General features: G+C 36.2%; 2 protein-coding genes across 5 annotated transcripts in view; one reads left to right on the top strand and one right to left on the bottom strand.

The window, feature by feature from the left end:
• LOC145981236 (polyadenylate-binding protein-like) overlaps nt 1–4,420 on the top strand; it is a 43,025-nt gene extending 38,605 nt beyond the window's left edge. For both annotated transcript variants that reach the window (XM_083114385.1, XM_083114384.1), the window contains 2 exons: nt 311–423; nt 1,437–4,420. In XM_083114385.1, the coding sequence (XP_082970511.1) occupies nt 311–423; nt 1,437–1,584 (261 nt within the window). In that variant the 3' untranslated portion in view covers nt 1,585–4,420. The remainder of the gene's footprint in view (nt 1–310; nt 424–1,436) is intronic.
• A 10,740-nt stretch (nt 4,421–15,160) lies between these two features.
• Nucleotides 15,161–21,338, bottom strand: part of LOC145981319 (proton-coupled zinc antiporter SLC30A2-like) — an 84,693-nt gene continuing 78,515 nt past the window's right edge. For all 3 annotated transcript variants that reach the window (XM_083114524.1, XM_083114525.1, XM_083114523.1), the window contains exons 7-9: nt 20,446–20,551; nt 18,325–18,459; nt 15,161–16,290 (exon numbers count right to left, since the gene is read on the bottom strand). In XM_083114524.1, the coding sequence (XP_082970650.1) occupies nt 16,145–16,290; nt 18,325–18,459; nt 20,446–20,551 (387 nt within the window). In that variant the 3' untranslated portion in view covers nt 15,161–16,144. The remainder of the gene's footprint in view (nt 16,291–18,324; nt 18,460–20,445; nt 20,552–21,338) is intronic.

Here is a 21,338-nt window from a genome sequence, read left to right as displayed (position 1 = left end):
TCGGTCACACATTTATATCGAAAAATAGATGATTTACCGACAAAATTCAATGAACGATGCGAGAAAACACTTACCCGAACTTCCACAAGTATAAAGAAACTGCATTCGGTAAGTAATTTCTCCTGTAAATTTGAAGAAATCCATTTGTCCGATATGAGAAATTTACCGTTTACTTTTCTCAAACTATTTTTTTCAATCAGTGGGGTCTCAAGGCATGTGTAAAGTAAGAGTGATCTCTCTCATTTTCTATGTAAATATTATGTTGACCTTAAATGTTTTTTTAAGTTCTCGTGGACACTTGTCTTTCTAGTGGCTCAATCAGCAGCAGCTTCTACTTCATACACACCAGGGTATCCAGTGTACAGATATCCACTTCAAATACAAAACCCACAAGTTCCATATGCACATTATGAGCTGTGGACGGTAAGTTCCTTAATAGGATGTGACATCGTTAAAATTATGATTTACGTATATGCATGAGATATGATGAATTTTCATTTTGCAAAAAATAAGAGACAGCTTCATATTTGAAGCTTCTGGCAACCTCAAGGTTTTTTTTTTTTTTACATTTTACAATGTATATATATTCAAGTTAATGAGATTGGGTCTCTCCGATAGCACAGTGGTAACATCGTCTACTTGCAATCATTTCCTTTATTTACCTCAATAGCTTCTATACTGTGCAATAAGATAGACAAAAGAATGAAAGAATCTTCCATTGCCCTGCGAGTAAAATTTACTCAGTGCACATTCTCATGCCTTAGCAGCTAGCAAACATTCCAAAGGGTAAACAAAATGTTCAGTTTTCTCTTACCATATGAGAATCTTGTTATATCAATTCTTCCAGTGTTTATCCAGTGTTTTTAGCAACTTTATAAAAGTCTCTCATTTCAATTTTAACATGCAGAATTGCAAATTGTTAATAGGTTTGAACAGTTTCTGATTTTATGTTACAAGCAAAAATGGAAATCTTTCACCACTGTGATTTTCATCTAGTAAAGGAACCTGGCATATAGTTGGCTACTTTCTTCTCATACTCAAGATCCATGTTGCCACATTTATGATTTCTGAACTTAAAAATTATTTAGGGTAGTCAGGAAAGTTTTGGAGAAGTGTACTTTTGAATTTAGCATTTCTAAGAAAAAGGTAATCCCAAATAGCATTCCAATTGGCACAGGATTGAGTTAAAAGCAAAGAAACGAAAGTATTGAATCTACAAAAAAAAAGCAATAAATACATGTAAAAAAAATTAAAAAAATAAGATAAGGAAAGACCACAGGTTAAGGGGAATCCATAAACCCCACAAATTAACCATGTCTTGTGAGTGCTCATTTATTTCCTTTGTATACTTTTTACTTAAGTCTCTCTGAATTTTGTATTTTATTGTTTTTTATTAATGCTCCTTTATTATTAATGTTTTTTTGTTGTACCTGTAGAATGAAGACATCATGGAAACCAATGAAGTGGCATCTGATAATAACGACGACCTTTAAAGATCATGTAGCTGTACTCCCATGGAAATATTTTACTTATATACTGATTAGTGTGGGGTGTCCAGATGATAGGTATTCAAAACTAAATTGAGATACCTTAACTTGATTCATTTATTATTCCAAGAATATCTCTGAAAGTGTTAACAGTGCAACTTTTTTTGGTTAACTCCTGTCAATGTATTTTGCAGCAAGTTCAGAGCAACTTACCACAGCTTCTAGTCTGTACTATTTGTGCCCTAGATATTTCGAATTTGCTTATGAAAATAGTATTAACATGATAGATATAAACTCGCAAATAGATATAAATCCACCAAGATTAAATCTAGGAACAAATTTCTCTTAGCCAATTTTTATACCCAAGCTGCTCAATACCACTAAAATTACAACATCCAGACAGAAATTGAACTACTTACACTAGAATCATGTAACATGTAAAATGTTATTTTGCTTGTGTATGTTTTAAAACTAGTAACATGCAGAAGGATTTCCTAGGCTGCATATAACATGAAACTGCCTTGTGGAGTAATGATTGACACCATGTACACTGTCATTGTCAAGGTCAATATGTGCATATTTTGCTCAATGTGAACCCTTGTGAGGAGAAACTTCATTAATATGCTAAAAATTCATGAATTCATGGCACATAGTTATTCGATGTCAATCATTATTACCTATTATCTAGACACCCAGTATTGAAATTCATTGGAATTCGCAGATATGATAGTTTATAAATACAGCTTTCCTGAGCAGTTGGGGGGGGGGGTTCTAACAACACATTTAATAAAAATGTAATTTACAACTAGTATAGAAGGAGAAGATATGGAAGTAAGGAGGAAGAATGATATTTGTGTAAACATTGTGTACTATTATTTCCTTGAATAGTATAGATTGAATATATATGGTGAGAAAATTAAGACTGAGTATAGAAATTGATTGGAATTTGCAAAAATGGTAGTTTTTAAATGTAGTTTTCCTGAGTAGAATTGTTAGTTGTTTCTAACAGCGCTTTTAAGAAAAATATAACTTAAACTAGCATTCATAAGATTGAAGGAAGGAGGTAAGGAAGAAAGATTTTTGTGTAGTAAACATTGTGTACTATCATTTCCTTGAATAGTATAGAGTGAATATATATGTTGAGAAAATTAAGACTGAGTATAGAATTTGATTGGAATTTGCAAAAATGGTAGTTTTTAAATGTAGTTTTCCTGAGTAGAATTTCTACTTGTTTCTAACAGCGCTTTTAAGAAAAATGTAACTTAAACTAGCATTCATAAGAATAAAGGAAGGAGGTAAGGAAGAATGATTTTTGTGTAGTAAACATTGTGTACTATCATTTTCTTGAATAGTATAGAGTGAATATGTATGTTGAGAAAATTAAGACTGAGTATAGAATTTGATTGGAATTTGCAAAAATGGTAGATTTTAAATGTAGTTTTCCTGAGTAGAATTTCTACTTGTTTCTAACAGCGCTTTAAAGAAAAATGTAACTTAAACTAGCATTCATAAGAATAAAGGAAGGAGGTAAGGAAGAAAGATTTTTGTGTAGTAAACATCCAGTAAGGGGAAAGAATAATTTTTGTGTAAACATTGTATACTATTATTTCCTTACTGAAGTTGAATAGTATAGAGTGAACATATATGTTGAGAAAATTGAGACTGAGTATAGAAATTGATTGGAACTTGCAAAATTGGTAGTTTTTAAATGTAGTTTTCCTGAGTAGAATTGCTAGTTGTTTCTAACAGCGCTTTTAAGAAAAATGCAACTTAAACTAGCATTCATAAGAAAGAAGGAAGGAGTTAAGGAAGAATGATTTTTGTGTAGTAAACATTGTGTACTATCATTTCCTTGAATAGTATAGAGTGAATATATATGTTGAGAAAATTAAGACTGAGTATAGAATTTGATTGGAATTTGCAAAAATGGTAGTTTTTAAATGTAGATTTCCTGAGTAGAATTGCTAGTTGTTTCTAACAGTGCTTTTAAGAAAAATGTAACTTAAACTAGCATTCATAAGAATGAAGGAAGGAGGTAAGGAAGAATGATTTTTGTGTAGTAAACATTGTGTACTATCATTTCCTTACTGAAGTTGAATAGTATGTAGTGAATATATATGAAAATTAAGATTGTAGATAAAGAAATGTAATTGGGCTGTGATAAAATGTAGTGCCTATAGAGGAGAAACGCAGGGAAAAGTTCTGAACGAAGAATGCAATTAACATTTTTTTACTTATACTTTTTAAAATGTTTTCTAGGTGAATTTCTCCCTTCTTGTTGGAAGCTGTGATGTAATGCGAGTGTTGCTTTGGTAATGAATTGATTGAGCTTGTTGTTGTTTGTTCTGAACATAATTCTACTAACAGAAGTACAAGAGGGAGAAAAAGTTTGGTTTACAAAATATTACCGAATTTTCTATTCTTTCTATTCTTAGTGTACAGTTTCATTGTAATGCTTACATATTATTCATCCAATTTAGTGTAATTTCAGAGTCTAAATCTTACATATAATTCACACATATGTTTCTTTCTATTCTTATATGTGTAATTTAGAAAGGGAGGGGAATTTTAATTATATTTACTTTTATCTTAGAAGAAGTAGGTGGGGGATGCCTGTATGGTGGTAGGGGAATATTTTATGAAGATTTTTCTGGCTCTTCAAGGCATCACTGGTACCATCCTCTCCCACACTCGCTTCAAACATTTTTTTTTATTTGACAGCTTTCTATTCTACTAAATTTAGCAAACTGAATTGTAATAAAACAATTGTAAATTGAAAGAGTAACTGAAACCAGAAATTCTGGCTACATTTATAAATTCATAACCTGTAATGATGAATAATAATAATATGGCTATTGGTAGTAATCTTTTCTATTATTGTAGTGTTGTCAATTCTTTTGTATTTAATCAGTGCAATAAAGGTATATTATTCATTTGCCTGTTAATTTTTTTGAAAACCTGAAAAGTGAAATCATAGTTGAATAAAGTGCAATAAAACACCCCAGTAATTGCATGAGATTTTGATAATGCATTTTCTAGATTACAAACTTAATTATAATGAATAATGACAATACCAGATTTGTTGTTGTGCCGTAACTCCTGTTGTATGAAATCTGCCAGAACATTTATTTATTTATTTTATTTATTTATTTATTCCTTGTTTTGGATGGCGAAGTTAAGGCACAAGCCTTTTCTTCCACTTAACCATCTCTATTTTACATTTTATAAATTGATTTTTATAGCTAACTGTATGTGAAATATATAAAAACTAAAAACATTAAGATACCAAATAATAAAATATATAAAAACTAAGAACATTAAGACACCAAAAAAGAAAAAAAAACACAAGGAAAATAAAAGAAAAACATGCAAAAAAAACATAAAAAATAAAACCAGAAAAATACACACACACTAAGAAAAGTGAAAAAAATACACGTAAAACATAAACACACACACACACAACAAACATACTCAAATTACAGAAACAGTTAGATATTTTTGAATGTTTAATTATTTACATTAATATTTCTTGTTTTAATCTCCATGCATATAAACATATTTCGTACTCAAGAACAACCCATTCATTATATTTCGCACATTGTTCTATGATGCCAGTGGTCCCGGGTTTGAATCCCATATAATCTATACAAAATTTGTATAAAATAGTCTTACTTACGTCAGCGAGTATAGAATTTCGAAACTACGTTTCGGGGTTTGACTGCCCCCTTCCTCAGGTTCTTTTTCCTCTAGGCACAAATCATTTTATGCTGCATTATGTGTTAAAAGGATTAGGTCAAAAGGTTTGGTTAAAAAACACTTATTAATAGAGCCCGGAAGTTTGGCAAAATGCCTCTTTTTATCTACTGCATATATTGATACAATTCTTCCGGATATACATTTCTTATGTTGTTTCGAAGGTTTTAGAAGCCTTTTCATTTTGCCTATTTTTAATTATAATGCCTTTTTTGCCTTTTTCTATGAAATTTGACCATTTTTTTTAAAAAAAAATGTGTATATAAATTATTTTTCTCCCAAAAAACGTTGTTGGCATTTATTTATGTTTCTTCCGGTTATTATGTGAATAATTTTCGCCTTATTTAAGTAACATTGAACTCATGCATGTTTCAACATTGCTGAAGGAGAAAAGTGTGAGAAAAATGTATTTCATGCTCAGTTAGAATATTGCCTTTCAGTTAACATTTCCTTGTGCATGATTGACTGCTGAAGTGGACAGGTTGATTTCGAACACAAAGAAGATATTTATGAAATCTCCCTCTCGAACCCGAAAATTTAAGGAAGTTGCATCTGAGCTTAGTTTACCTCCGCAACCAGTCTTGACCAGATGGGGAACCTGGATATCACAAGCTATATATTATGCTAACAACCTTGAAAAATTCAGTGAGGTGTTAGATGCTCTTCCAGAAAATGAAGCGGCTTCAATTCGTGAAGTGAAAAAACTCCTGTGCTATTCAAGTTTATTTTTGCACATTATGGTGCATTGCCAGAGACAATTACAGTTATAGCATCCATGAAAATCTTCGAGGAATCTATGCAGCAGATGATGGAAGTGCCAGGAGAAAAGGGGTGAGCTGTTGCGGAAAAGTGCTAACGGGTAGTGAATGCAAATGAGGACTTGAAACAATTGAAAACAATTTGTGATATTCTAAAAGGTGAAAATGCTGTTACCAAAATGAGTCCAGCTACATTAGCGTTTTTATGTATGCACCAATAACTTCTGTCGAAGTAGAAAGATGATTTTCTATTATGAAAAACATTCTCTCTGACAGACTATTATCAATGAATGTTGAGAACTTTAAAAAACACCTTGTAGTTATGTGCAATGAAGACGGAGAAAATTGGAATGCTCTTCCCAATGTAGATTATAACATGTTGCCAGAAATTATAGATAAAAGTAAGCGACTTCCAAATGTGCCTTTTTTTCGGTTTATTTTGCCTTTTTCCCCATTTTTAGTGCCTATTTTCCATATTATAAATGCCTTTTTGCCTGCCTATTTTAACGAAAATAAATGCCTGAACTTCCGGGCTCTACTTATTAAATATGAGTAAAAATAGGTCATCATTCCTTTAAAACCGTCAGTTAAAAATCCTGCTTTAAGGTGTTCACTAAGTAAGACTAATTTATACAAATTTTGTATAGATTATATTATACAGTGAGTAACTCACGCAATACGTAAATTTGAATACCAGCCTGGGCATGGATGTTCATCAATTTCATCATATCATCACTCATCATAATCTTTGAAAATTAGCCAAAAGTGGCACAAAAGGTGAAGTAAAATAAAGCAAATCATTCATTCATCATTATTATTATTCAGACTGCGAGATCTTGGGCAACACAAAATATAAGCCCTTCCATTTGTACAAATGATTGGGTGATGCAAGCCTCAATGATCAGTTGAGCGTGAAGAGTTCTGTCCTGTACAAATGCATTACCCCACAACAGGTTTTACGTATTAGTCCACTCGAGAATGACACTCAGCATCTCCCGTGCCAGTCTTGCCTCAACCGCCAAGCTGTTCATATCCCAGACTGTAAAAAATTGTCAGTATTACAGCTCAACTACATTCTGTGTGCACATTTTGTTCTATATATGCGAAACGTTGCTGCAAACCTAACCTGTCACGGGGGTTAGCTTGTTTGGTGGTGCAAGAAGAACTCAGATGTGGTTATGTTCGCATTGTTCAACAAGGTTGATCATGCCTAAGCTGCTTCCAATTAGTTTTCCAATGTTGCGATCGATGTCCTCTTAACAGGACAACGAATGGACCTGGGTGGTCACTGAAATTGGAAAAAATTGGGCATTTTGGAAGTCTGTACATTATCATGGGAGTAGTCTGAACATCATGAGCACTGGCCTGATCAAATTTTCATGTTCCCCCCTCTTCTCTCTCTTTTCTATTGTATTCTCTCCCCCCTCTCTCTCATTTATTTCTCATTCTCTCTCCCTCCCATGGGTGTACGGAGGGGGGGCAGCCCCCCCCTGGAAAATGAAAGTCAACCAAAAATTATGTATTTCACACATAAAATTTCATTTTAGCCACAATAATATGTGTTAATTATTGCATGAACACCATAAATTCAAATTTAATTAAGCAATGTTTTTTTAGGGAACAACACCCTTTTGGGGGAAAATGTGACTTGTTTGCCCCCCCCTGGAAAAAAATACTTTCCTTGCCCCTCCCTGGAAAAAATCCTGTGGACGTCCATGCTCCCCCCCCCTCTCATTTATTTCTCATCCAGATTATCTATTTAGAAAACTTAAAATAGGCACTCAAATACATTCACACTTCACGCGAGGGCATAACAAACTTTTTACATGTCATTACAGTACCGCCTCCTTCAAATCATCATTCTCGGTAAATGCACTTTCAACCTGGAATAAATTGCCCATAACAATAACTAACCAATCAACACTGCATGCTCTTAAATCCACAGCAAAGGACTATCTACTATGTAAACAGTTTGAATCTAGAAGCACACACGAATAAAAATACATCCCACAATGTATTTATGTCAATGTAAGAATTTGATATTACTTCATGTCAAATATCTCTATTCTTGCACCATCGAACATTAACAAATATGCATTTATGTGTACATGTGTGTGTGACTATATATATACCCACACACTTAAAATTGTATTTAGAATTTAGTTTTTAAAAAAAGGTAAAGTGCTCCCCGGTGCTTAGCACCATGCCATGAAGGCATATAAGGGGTGTGGGGTAATGCCCCACACTTTCTTGATCCAGTCGTGAGTGGGGGTGATGTGATCAGCATCACGCTCCTGGCTGCCTTTACCACCCAGGGTTTCCCCCAAATGTAGTTTTGTGTGTATACATATACTCATTAATTGTATCTTTACAGTTCTTATTTGATTTCAAATTGTCCATACGTTTTCTTTCATCTTTCTCACTTATTTACTATTATTATTATTTTTTGTTTTAGTGTCTTTTTTATTGGATATATATACTGTTTGTAACTAGACTGTATTCTGACAAGGGTTAGGTGGGAGAACAGCGTACGCTGAACCTCGCCCGCTCAATAAAGATATATTATTATTATTATTATTCTCTCCCCCTCCCCTCTCTTTACTCTCTTCCTCTTTTTCAAATGAGAAAAGAGGGAAAGAAAGAAAAAGAGAGGAAAGGAAGAGAGATCAAAAGAGAGAGAGAGAGAGAGTGGTTAAAAAGAAGAAGTACCCCCCCCCCCCCCGCACATATTTTATTTTCAGCCCTTTCATTCTCTCTCTCTCTCTCAAACAAAAGATGGTGAGAGTATAGCAAGATAAAGATCTCAGAAGTTCAACATGTGCTCGAGAAAATATCACCCATGGGCCATTCCATCCCAAGTGGCCTAGCGGCCCCTGCTCAAACATCAATTTTGATGAAACTTCTACAGGTATTGCATATGCATCCCACACGGACACCTGCAAAGTTTCAGGTTCATACGCAGCTTGGTTGGGGCACCAGGACAGCTTCTGCGAAGATTAATTCGAATGCTGCAATGAACTCGCTCCAAATTCTAGCAAGCTGTAACTACTGAAAAAAATTGCTTTGAGCAGCTGTCATTTCTCCAGTTCATGTGCCATGGATGTCTTAAATCTTTAAAAATTGTATCCTGCCTGCTGAAGTACTTATAGAGTTATCCCCTACACAAAATTTAATTCATAAAATGAACCCATTTCCAGAAGCCTGACACCCCAAATTTGATCATTGTTAGCATCATCTCTAGAGAGCACATTCAAGTTGTCTGAAAACCTTGTGTTTCAGTTCGGTGCTTATCTGCCATATTGGATTCAAAATGGCAGAATTTATAATTCATATCGTTAGTTTCTCGGCTATTTAGAAACAGATTTCAATTATATTTTTTAAAAAAATTGAATACTCTAAATAAAATCTTCAATTGTTGTGTATATTTTTTTTTACTGCTAGAAATTTTAAGAAATGAAAATGATGTAGAAACTTTATATGACCAATTTATGCTTTATGGGACAGATTTGTTTGTCTACCGACTGCCAGCCTCTCTCTCACGTGATCCTACTCACTCATCCAAGGTGGAAGAACATCCAAACAGTTATGGGGTGGTGTGGTCAGCATGGTAAACCCCTCAGTCATTGTTGTAGATTTTCATGACCGGGTTATGCCACTCATTCGTAGCTCCTCAATTTCCTCAATGGTGCGTGGCCACTGATCCCAAACACAGGCCAAAATCTCAGGAGAAAAGTTGTTACTCTTCCCCCAGGAGGCTCGAACCTGTGTGTGTGTGTCCCCTATCTAGAACCCAAAGCATGATACCTTACACTGCATGGCCAGGGTGCAGGACTAGAAACTTTTATTAGACTTGATTTTAACCTTCAGCACATTCTGCTTATTGCTCTAAGATAATGAAATGAACAATCTGTCTAATAAAAGACACCTATGACCACAGGGCCGTACCCAGGATTTTTTCGAGGTAGGGGCCAGATCCATAAATGTGTATATATATCCAACCAATATATACGAGGTGTGGCTAGAAAAAAACCGGATTGATGTTGCTGTCGACAAACTGCAAGCATGTCAAGGTCAAGCAGTGCATGATTGTATAATGTGATATCCTGCCTATCGACTACGTGATTGCCCAGGATGCGTGGCACTCTGTTCTGCTGTAGCTTGTAGACAAAGTGAACCGTACATCTGTGCTCCGTCGGGAAAATGTTAAGTGTGAAAGTGGAACAGCGTACAGTAGAAGAGGTGAGACAAGAAACTCTCCCACCGATGTGCTGGATCGGAAACGCGGCAAGCGCATGCGCGAACTTCCCCTATCGTGCACACAGGCAGGGTTGCCGAACGTCTTAATGTTGTGTGAGCACCGAGAAACAAAACAATGCGATCGACTTGCCTGTCGTTTGTTTTGTGTGCAGTGTACTTCCTAGCATGGGAAGCTTGCAGTTCAGAGAAAGCAAGTAAACTCGGTGGACGGAAAGTAATCCAGAGCCAAGGGCGAGAAATTGTATATAATGTCAATGCATTTATGAAAGACCAGGTGGGAGTTCGTATGTCCGAAAATCAGTTGCAAAGGAGGGTGGCTCGCACATGTGGTGTTTCATTCAGCAGTGTGAGAAGAATTGTACTAATAGAAAGTAAAGCATGCACTACGTTGAAGAAACACTTTCATACGCCCGATAGAACACGATCTCGCCGAAAAATCAAAAGTCATATAGACGAGTTCGATAAGTGTGTTGTTAGGCATGTTGTGCACGAATTTCACCTTACGGACGGGGAAGGTATCCGAAGGGTTTTGAAACAAAGAATAGAGTTCCAAGGCAGTGTCTGGTGTGTGCGCAAGATAATACGTGACCTAGAGTTTAAGTGGGAAAAGCAGAAAATAATAGACAATTGCTTATAGAAAAGGACGAAATAAGAAGTTTACGTTCATCGTACCTCAAAGCCATAAAAATCTTTCGTCGACAAGGACGACCCATTGTTTACGTTGACGGACTTATTTTCACAGCTCGACAACAAAGAAAGAAGCTTGGGTGGATGGAACCGCGGCTGCCGTCAAAGCACCGGTGTCTAAAGGGCAACGTGTAATTGTTGTACATGCTGGAGGTTAATGTTCAAATCTGGAAAATCTTTTGGCGATTAATACCATGATATGAATGCCAATTTTTTTTTATTATTATTATTTGATATATTTTATTTTACTTCGCGTTTTGTGCCTCTTGGCTAATTTGCGAAGATGGGGATGAGTGATGAAATGATGAAATTGATGAATGGACATTTACAAACAACCATGACCGAGCGGGATTCGAACCCGGGACCCTTGGCGTCGCAGCGCGATGTGCTAACCACTCAGCCACAGGGTCCGGGAGAAGTTTATCACAAATTTGACACGAAACAGTGTTGTTGTTGTTGACAACGCCTCATGCCATAACGTACAAATAAATCCTGCGACTTCTTCCTCCTCCCGAAAAGACATTATGATTCATTCAGTGGCTCGTTCAAAACAACACCCGCTTTGACGCACACCAGAATTGTATTCCTTGGTGAAAATTAACAAACCCCGTTTGAAGATGTTCAAAATTGATTCCATCTAAGCAGAACGCGGTCATTCAGTTGTATGTTTACCACCATACCACTCAGATCGTCTTGCTTAGTTTTCTTGTGTTCTCGTTCTGCGTAGACATTTGACCCGTATGCACTGCCAACCCTGCTTCTGTGCGTCCTTCCCCTACGTATGGCTTGGGCGTGAGGCCGCGAGGAGTTTCTTGTCTTACCTATTCTACTGTATCAATGTAATGTTTCTTATGAAACTCTGAAAATCTGCCACAGAAACTTATGTTTTGTTGAAGGAAGTGTACGGAGATAAGTGTTTATCACGCACTCAATTGTTTGAGTGGTTTCAAAGGTTTAAATAGCGTTACGTATCCCTCATTTTCATTTTCGAGTTACGTTTAGCTAGGCAGCCTGGCAGGAAGTATAGGAAAGTGTTAACTTCAGCATCAGCTCAGCGAAAAGCATTCGCCAATATTTGCAAAGGAAAATTGATGAGAGAGAAAAAGGGGAGGAGTTTTGATTAGGAGGAATGCAAGTTGGATCTGGCTCGGGAGAGAGTCTTGGGTTTTGAAGAGAACAGGAGAGTGGTTCGAGAGTAAGAAAAGGGATTTTGAGTTATGGAGAGAGGAGAGAGAGTTTGGATTTGGAAGGAGATTCAGGCTGGATGGAGACTTTTAGAAACTTGTTTGGAAGTGGAGTGCAGCGAAGCTGAGTGACAATTTAAGAGGCGAACTTCAGCAAGCGAGTGAGAGTTACTTTAGAAATCCTTCTGTCCATGCTTCTAAAGAGAGACTGGTAATATACTTTTATAATGCCATCCTTTGCCAATGCAGACCTAAGGTCATTGTAACCCAAATCTAGAGAGTTGCCATTTTATAAAGGGTTCTGTAAATTTAAGTTTATTCAGGTACCTCCTGCAGTTAGCAGATGCAGCCAAGCGAGAGCTTACGGGCTACCACTAACCCCCAATTGAAGAATCATTCATCTAAAGGGCTCCAGGTTTGATCCCCGAACCTTTCGAGGTTCACACGCTTAGTAAAAGTGTGTCACAATACGATAGGGACGACTATGACCTGATTTGTGGAAAAGGAAGTCATGAATTATTATCAGGATAATGCTCCTGCACACACGGCATTGTCAGTCAATGCTTTTTTGGCCAAGTATGGGATCACAGTGTTAGAACATCCACCCTATTTGCCAGATCTCGCTCCATGCAACTTTTTTATTCCCAAAGATCAAATCAGCACTGAAAGGAACCAGATTTACGACTGTAGAATCTGTGAAAACAAAAGCGACGGAGGTCATGAACATTGTTTCAGAAAATGATTTAAAGCACTGCTTCCAGCAATGGAAGATTCGTATGGAGCGGTGTATCGATAGTGCAGGGGAGTACTTTGAAGGGGATAATGTTCGTATTGTACAAAATAACCAATGAAAGATTTTGTAGCAAGTGTCCAGTTTTTTTCTAGCCACACCTCATATATGTATATATGTTGCTAAGGTCACTACCCCAGATGTTTTAAAAGAGGGCGTAGGACAAGGACAATTTTCTTTCTCTAGGTAGACTAGTTTCAGCTTTTGTTTTAGGTACACTTAAGCTAATCAGCACTGAACATACAGTTTCAAGTGGGATCAGAACCACTATATGCCTCCACCTGTCCTGGTAGACAAGGCTTAGCATTGTGCAGGGGCAAAAGTGGAAAAATGTCGGGGGCAACTGTCCCCCATGCCCCCTAATTGCCCACATCCTGGTAGCCTTGCATCAATGTTATAAAACTAAAACTACCAAATATTTCAGCACAAACAGCAGACCTCTGGAGCCTCCACAACAAAAGTATTCATTTATGCAAGGACAAAACTGATTTTTTTTTTCCAAATTTGTTATTTTCGAAGCTTTTTATATGTTCATATTTAAAAATTTCATGGTTCAAGGAGGGGCGCCATGGCCCCCTGGCCCTTCCCCTGGGTACGGGCCTGCATGACCAGGCCAGGATTCAAACCCGGAAGCATCATGCTATACTTACCACTCTGCTACCGAGGAAGACTTTGGAAAGCAAATCTGGAGATTCAAGATGAAAACATTAATATGAGGGCTATTTTTTTTTTTTCAAGGGCCGATCGGTTGCGAAATAAAAACCACAGTGAAATCAAAAATGTTTTATTTGCAACATTTAGCTACACCTTCCAGCTACTTCTCTACATAGTTGCCGCCCAGATTTAGACATCCTTCGTAGCGTGGTACCAACTTGCCAATACCCTCGTCATAGAAGGCAGCCGCCTGTGCTTTCAGCCAATTCTCTACGCTGGTCTGCAGCTCGTTGTCTGTGCCAAAATGCTGTCCTCCTAGCCAAAGAGAGAAAAAGATGAAAATCTGAGGGAGCCAAGTCTGGACTGCATGGTGTGTGATCAAACATCTCCCATCGCAAACGCTGCAGGAGCGTCTGTGTTGCAGCTGCAGTGTGCAACCGAGCATTGTCATGAAGAAGGACAATGCGTGATGACAAAACATTCCTCTTCACTTGTTCTGAATTGCCCTTCGTAGACGTTGAAGCGTCACGCTGTATGAGGCTGCAGTGATGGTCGTGCTACGTTTCATGAATTCCACCATCAACACTCCTTTTCTGTCCCAGAACACAGTAGCCACACACTTTCTGATGGAGAAGGTTCACTTGCACTTCTTTGGTTTACTCTGGGAATGGGAATGCATCCACTGTTTGGATTGCTCTTTTGTTTCTTCATTTTTGAAATGGACCCATGTCTCGCCCCTTGTGACAATTTTGTTCAAAAAATCCTCTCCCTCATCATGGTAGCGCTGAAGAAACGTTAAGGCGGTGCCCATTCCCTGTCTTCTGTGCTTGTTGGACAACATCTTGTGAATCCATCTCGCACAGAGTTTGTGGTACTGAAGTCTCTCACTCACGATGGTAGAGAGAGCTGACCTTGAAATTTCGGGAAACGAGTCACTCAACACAGAAATTGTGAACCAACGATTTTCTCGAATCGCCTGATCCACTCGCTGAACAAGATCATCGGTTGACACTCGCTTCCTTCCCTGACCGCCTGCATCATGAACGTCTGTACATCCTTCTTCAAAGTTCCTGCACCATTGCCGCACTTTGCTGTCACTCATGAAAGTTTTACTGTACAATGCACTCATTCGTTGATCAATTTCGGCTGCATTGCACACCTCAGCATGAAAAAATCGAATGACTGCACGCACTTCGCACACTTGGCGTGCGACTCTAATGTTCTAGGCATGTTTCCGTGCTCACTGCGCAGTCCGAACTGACATGTGCGACTTGACGCGATCAACGGGCATACTAGAGACACTGCGCAACAGATCCGCGCACAGCTTCATCGGATTTTCAATGTGGTTTTTATTTCGCGACCGATCGGACCTTGATAAAAAAAATAGCCCTCGTACTACACCATCATAGAGGCCCACAAGAAATAATGGCGGAGAAAAAGCCAAAGTATTCTAGATGGTCAAATGAATATGACAAAGAGAATCTTATCCATCTTTTTCTATCCCACAATGAAATTTACATAGAAACTATACTTAGCACCACAGTAGAAGGTCTGAAGATTTTGAGAAAGTATAAATAATATTCTTTTCATTGTATCACAGGACATATGTAAATTTATTCTTGCATTACATTTTACACATATTGACTAGTTTTGTAATTTTCCTTGTATATTTACATAGAAACACTGTACAAGCAAAATCACAACTAACATATCAGCCAGACAGACTGTTCAAATTAATTTTCTTCGGCCATAAAAACACTTGTTATAATTGTATGTTTTACGATAGAATATACAACAATAGATTTCTGCAAGTACAAAAATACAGATTATACAGCCATATAAAAACATACAATTGTTTATTCTAAGCTCATTGCAAGCCACTGCCATAAAAGTTTTAAAAAATCAATTTCGGTGAAATGCTTTCCTATGCAAGATGTGAAAAGAAAAATGAATATATAAGACACTTTTAATCTAACAATATTTATAACACACAGCAATTTCATAAGAATAGAGAGAAAGAGAAATTAATTATTCTATACTAAATAATATTTAATTGCTGAATACACATAAAAAGATGAAAGTAAACAGGAATCAAATCTCATTTGTCAAGTTGTTAAAAAAAATAAATTACTTACTGGTTATTAGTTAAAAACCATGCTTATGTTAATGTTCCAGTAATCATACACACAAACTTTCTCACACTCAACTGTCTATTATACAATTATTAACATGTTGCCTGGCAGTAAAATTACATTTAAGATATGTATATGGACACATCTTGACATTTAAAACCGAATTTTTATATATACTACTCAAACAAAGTTTTAATAACAATTATGTACAGAAAGGGAGCTATTTTGTTCGAAAATTTAAGCAGCAGTTAAAAACATCAGTCTTGTCAACATCCAAACAAGGAGCTTCAATACATGAAGTTCCACAGTTATATATGCAATGTCAAAAATCATTGTTTCACTCACTATATTATTCACATGTATGAACAACTCTCCAAACAGGAAAATACATTCAAAAAGTAAATGCAGCACCTATGTTTGATTTTCATGTAGCTTTCGTTTATCATTTCTTTGGGTTTTCACAATGTCTGCAATCATCCATGTCATCTTTGAATTCCTCTATTTGAAGAGTCATTTCATAAATGTTGAAGTTCGATTGGATGTTGAATGTGGCATGCCTTAGAACCGATTGAGGGCTGACTCCAGGTTCTGGAAAGAAAGAAAACTCAATCAATTAAGGAAATGTTTCAATAAAATGCCTTTTGATTTACTTTAGATACAGAAACAACATTTGCTGCATCAAAAGACTAACCAAATACTAGTTTATGAAAATATTAATCTTATGCTAGTTTGTTGAAGAGTTAAATGAACTTACAAAGATTTCATGTTGTGTTTAACCATAGGCGGAGTTCTGGAGGGGCCAGGGGGGGCTGCCCCCCAACTTAAAAAAATACTAAAAAAATAACATGATTAAGTTCAATTACTACATTTTTGTTATGAAGCCATACCGCAAATCTTGACGTTTGGCATGATGGCATGTGCGGTAATTGCACCGCAATAGCAGGTCTTAGACGATTTGATTGATGTATACAGTTTGAAGATAGAAAAACTTAACATGACTTTGTGTTGAACCAACAGTTACTGCTGAGGCATCAAAAGAACTTTTCAATGTAATTTTTCTAAAATTTCTGAAGCTTACTTTTGTACTGTAACTTTTTAAAGTAATACAAGTATTGTATCAATAAACAATTAATGAAATGCAAAATGCAATAATCGTACCGTTTTGCTTCCTTTAAAAACTGACAACCAATATACTAATTAATATTTGTTTACTTAAGCTAGGAAATGTAACACTTTCAAATCTAAAAGGCCTAAAACTCAGTGTTTTTAGTTTTTTTTTTATTTCCGGGGGAAGGTCTCCGGACCCCTTATAAGCTAGGGGATATTCAACAACCCTCAGGTACATCATATGCTTCTCCCAGAGTCTGACCCCCCCCCCCCCAAAGCAAAAGCTCATGTGTTTAGCACCCATGGAGATTATTATGATTACTCAGTAGATACAACTTAACTTGCTTAAATGTGTACAAATGTTTGCTAGGAGTATATTCTTGTTTGTGAAAATTTATTTACTCATGATAGGTTCAGTTTATGAAGAAAAGGTAACCAAATTTATATTCTGCATTTGTTACCATGACGATGGGATTTTGTTATATGGATGGATGAAAATGGACTAAAAGTATACATGAATATGTTATTATTATTGTGGCAGTTCTGTGTAAGTTCACAAAATTAAACAGGTGTTGTCAAAATTCAGTATTGTACTGAATGACTTATTTCTCATGCAATAAGTCTAAGCAATGGGGAACGAGAGGACATCAACTTGTATTTCCAATTTCTTCCTGAAATCTCCTTAAACAATATGGCAGCCATCTTATATCTATACAATTTTATTTAGACATTATATGATTACTTATGTTTCTTCTATCTTTAATTTAAAAGTGAAAATTAAATCTCATATCAGTGGATCAAAATATAGGGTGTTTTTTTTTTTAGAGTGATAGAACTTTGAATTGAAATAAAACACATAAAAAAATAAGTTTGAAGCCAATTGTGTTTTCATTTGAAAGATAACTTTCTGACATTTACTTTTTGAAAATAATTTCCGGCATATGTCCACCACGACTAGCTGTGATGAACCGGATTCGATCAGTCCAATTTTGAACCACTTTTTCAAGTAATTGGGGACGTATGTCGTTAATAACACGAGTTATGTTGGCTTCCAAAGCGTCAATTGTTGCTGGTTTATCAGCATAAACCAGAGACTTTAGATATCCCAAAGAAAATAATCCAGTGGCATTAGGTCACATGATCTTGGAGGCCAATTCATGACAGCACCGATATTTCCAAAGTGCTCTATATGTTTGGCGAACAGAACATTGATTTTGGAAATATATTTCCACAATTTGTAAACGTTGTTGCGGCGTCAGTCTTTCCATGATAATTTGCCAATGCTCACTGATATGAAATGACAAAACAACATGTCACCAAAACAAAACAAATGACAGCTATCTCTATCAAAAGTTCTATCACTCTTAAAAAAAACACCCTTTATATATTAAATTATTTACAGTTTCAAATATATCCAAAGTTGTTTTCACTCTGGCGGTTATGACTAAATACTAACCAGTTGCAATGTGAATTATATTCTGGAATTCAATAGATAGTATGCATTAATGAACTTACTAATGGCAAGATGAGCTGAAAGAGCCGTTTTATCCATGGTGAGAGCCCAGATTCGAAGGTTATGGACTCTGACCACTCCCTCAATCTTAAGGAGATCTTGTAGAACCTTGTCAAAACTCACACCTCTAGGAATTCCTGGAAAAATATAGTCACATAAATCTACAGTTAATACATCATAAATGTAAGAATTGAAACATTTGCACTGTGGCATACTTGATGACAAAAACTTAACTGTTTATGCTGACTTAATTTGAGATTTCATTAACTTACAAAATCTGCGACTGATATCAGAGTAATATGCATAATTATTAAATATTACTGTACATATATAAAATTAGATTTTAACAATTCATTAATTCTATACTAATTGACTAAATGTGAAAGAAATTCATATGGCTTTCCTTATTTTACTAATTAATTGTTGGGACTTGTTAAAAGGCCAGTATGTGTTTCGAGAGTTTTAAGTGCATCTGCGAAATTTTAATGTACTGGTTGAAGTTTTTTTACCATACTTTATACAGGGTGAGCAAAAGGTAACCGTGCACCTACACTATGCTTCATTACGCAGAGAAAAATTTCCTTTTCTTGGTACATGTAGTGTAAAAGCAAATCGAGCACCCAAAGACCATAAACAGGCATTTCGTATGTTGTTCGAGGAGTGTTTAAATCACGCACTATGTAATTAAATGTAATTAATAACATTTGGTTCATATTTGACATGAGCTTTGTGAAATTGGTTCAATCTTCAGTTTTCATTAAACATTGAATTTTAAAGAAAACTTTTTCCCACTTTTTAGCTCTTTTACAAGCGAGAAACAGAAACAAGAATTTAGCACATTAATGTGTATTAGTTTTCCCATTCCGGGAACTTTTCTAACGATGGAGGCGGCCCCGGCGCCCACCCAGCATCGAATAACATGGGTACCTGGGGGAAACCCTGGGGGTAAAGGCGGTCAGGGGCGTGATGCTGATCACATCACCCCCACTCACGACCGGATCAAGAAAGTGTGGGGCGTTACCCCCACACCCCCTATACGCCTTCATGGCGTGATGCTATGCACAGGGGAACACTTTACCTTTTTTTTTTACCTTTTTTTTTAGTTTTCCCATTTCCTGCTCATTTTTATGCTTCTCCTTTTTCCCCTTCCTGTTAGTTTTTTGCTTCAGAACTCGGTTCTTGAAGAATCTCCTTGAAACACCACCAGCTCAAATTTCCTTTGCATCCAACCATTCATACCCGACAGTGCTGGAACTCACTCCTCTTGCAGGACCTGTGTCTTGCTGGTGCATATTCACGGTTAGCCAGTGAAGCCAACCCAAGCATAATGGTGCTAAATCTCGAACAAGTTCTTTGAAGTCGTTTGGAAGTTGGGTATAAAAATAAAACAAGAGGGCCACTGTTTGTGGTGGTTGAATTTTCTCAAACTTTTCACTTAAAACATCGAACCCATCCCATTGGTTAAACAATTCCAATTTATATTAATGTTTTTGTTATAGATTACTATTAATAATAAGAAGATCCCAGAACAATTTAGTAGTATGTAGCATAATTTTGGAGTTTAAACTATGCCATGGATGTCCAGAAGGGGAAATGAATGTCAACCATTTTCACACATATAATTTCATTTCAGTCACATCAAATTATGTTAATTATTGTAAAAGCGTTCCAGAAAAATATTAACTTCAAATTGAATTAGTATCTTTTGAGGTAGCAACTCTATTATCGGGGAAATATACCTACTTTACACAAACCCCTGGAAAACATACTTTGCTTAATCCTCCCTGGTGGACAGAAATACTGTGGATGTCCATGAACAACACTTTTTCTAAAACACGAGGTTTGCAACGCTGATGTCAACCTCTGGCCATAGGTTTACAGCTTTCCACAAGCCGAATGTGGGAGTTCCCAAGTACCACCTGGTGCTGAAGTGTTGCAATCTAACAAACAGGATCTCGAACACCAGAGTTGAACTTTGAAGTTGTTTATGAATTTTGCCATTTAATTACATACATTTTACTAGAACTAAAAGTGTAACACCTGTTGGGCTTGTTACCCAATAGAGTCTCTTGCATAGTGACAAGAAACAATTTACTATTCAAAATATTCCAAAATGAACTCACCTTCCATAAGAACAGTCAATGTGTCCTTCAGAATTGCAAATGTGGTGATGAGGACCAGAATGGAGAATAAGAAAGTGCAGATAGGATCAACTATCACCCACGTTGGCTGAAAGAAGAGATTATTGTTACAAATAAACATTTCATAAGTATCTGTGTAGGCAAATATACGTAAAATAGGCAATATTATTTTTTTAAAAAAATGCCGCATGTAAATTCTGAGATTTCCATAAGAACAAGTGATTGGGCCAAGATGGTGCAGGAGGAATGGAAGTATCTGAAAGGATGCTTTACAATAATAGTAGTAGTAATTAAAAATTGAATACATGGTACACTCACTTCAATTAGTACTTCGGCAGTATCTTTCTTTATACAGCATATTTGCAGAAGATACAATTCAACATACAAGTGTATCAATATACGCTCTATAAAAAAACAACTTATTACTAACTTCGTTGACCCTCTACATGTAAAATTAATCAGCATTTGGTTTATTGTGGAATAGTCATGTAATGCGGAATAGAATCAGAAGAAAATTGCCTATTGCCAGAGACTTAATCAAAAACAAATTCCAACAACTTAAACCCTATCCTAAAAAACAACTCTCATTGTGTACTGTCACTTGGTTTTTAACATTATTTGCCTTGCCTACAAAAACAATAAAAATAATGCAGATTTTAAGTACGGTGACCAGGACAGTCCCATTTTAGAGTCCTGTCCTGGTCATCCCGTCGATATTATTAAGAAGACACCAAAAGTCTACGTGTTATCTTGAAAACCTAGTCTAAATTTGAGATACATTTCATGCTAAAAAAAAATATTGTATTGTCTTGTGTGCGTTTCATTATTTGTATAGCAGTGAGCAAGCATGGTCAAGAAGCGTACATGTAGTTTCA

This window comes from Lepisma saccharinum, chromosome 29 (assembly GCF_977018435.1).
Source record: "Lepisma saccharinum chromosome 29, izLepSacc3.1, whole genome shotgun sequence".
Taxonomy (NCBI): domain Eukaryota; kingdom Metazoa; phylum Arthropoda; class Insecta; order Zygentoma; family Lepismatidae; genus Lepisma; species Lepisma saccharinum.
The sequence above is the reverse complement of the archived record's forward strand: the minus strand, read 5'-3'. Positions and strand labels throughout refer to the sequence as shown.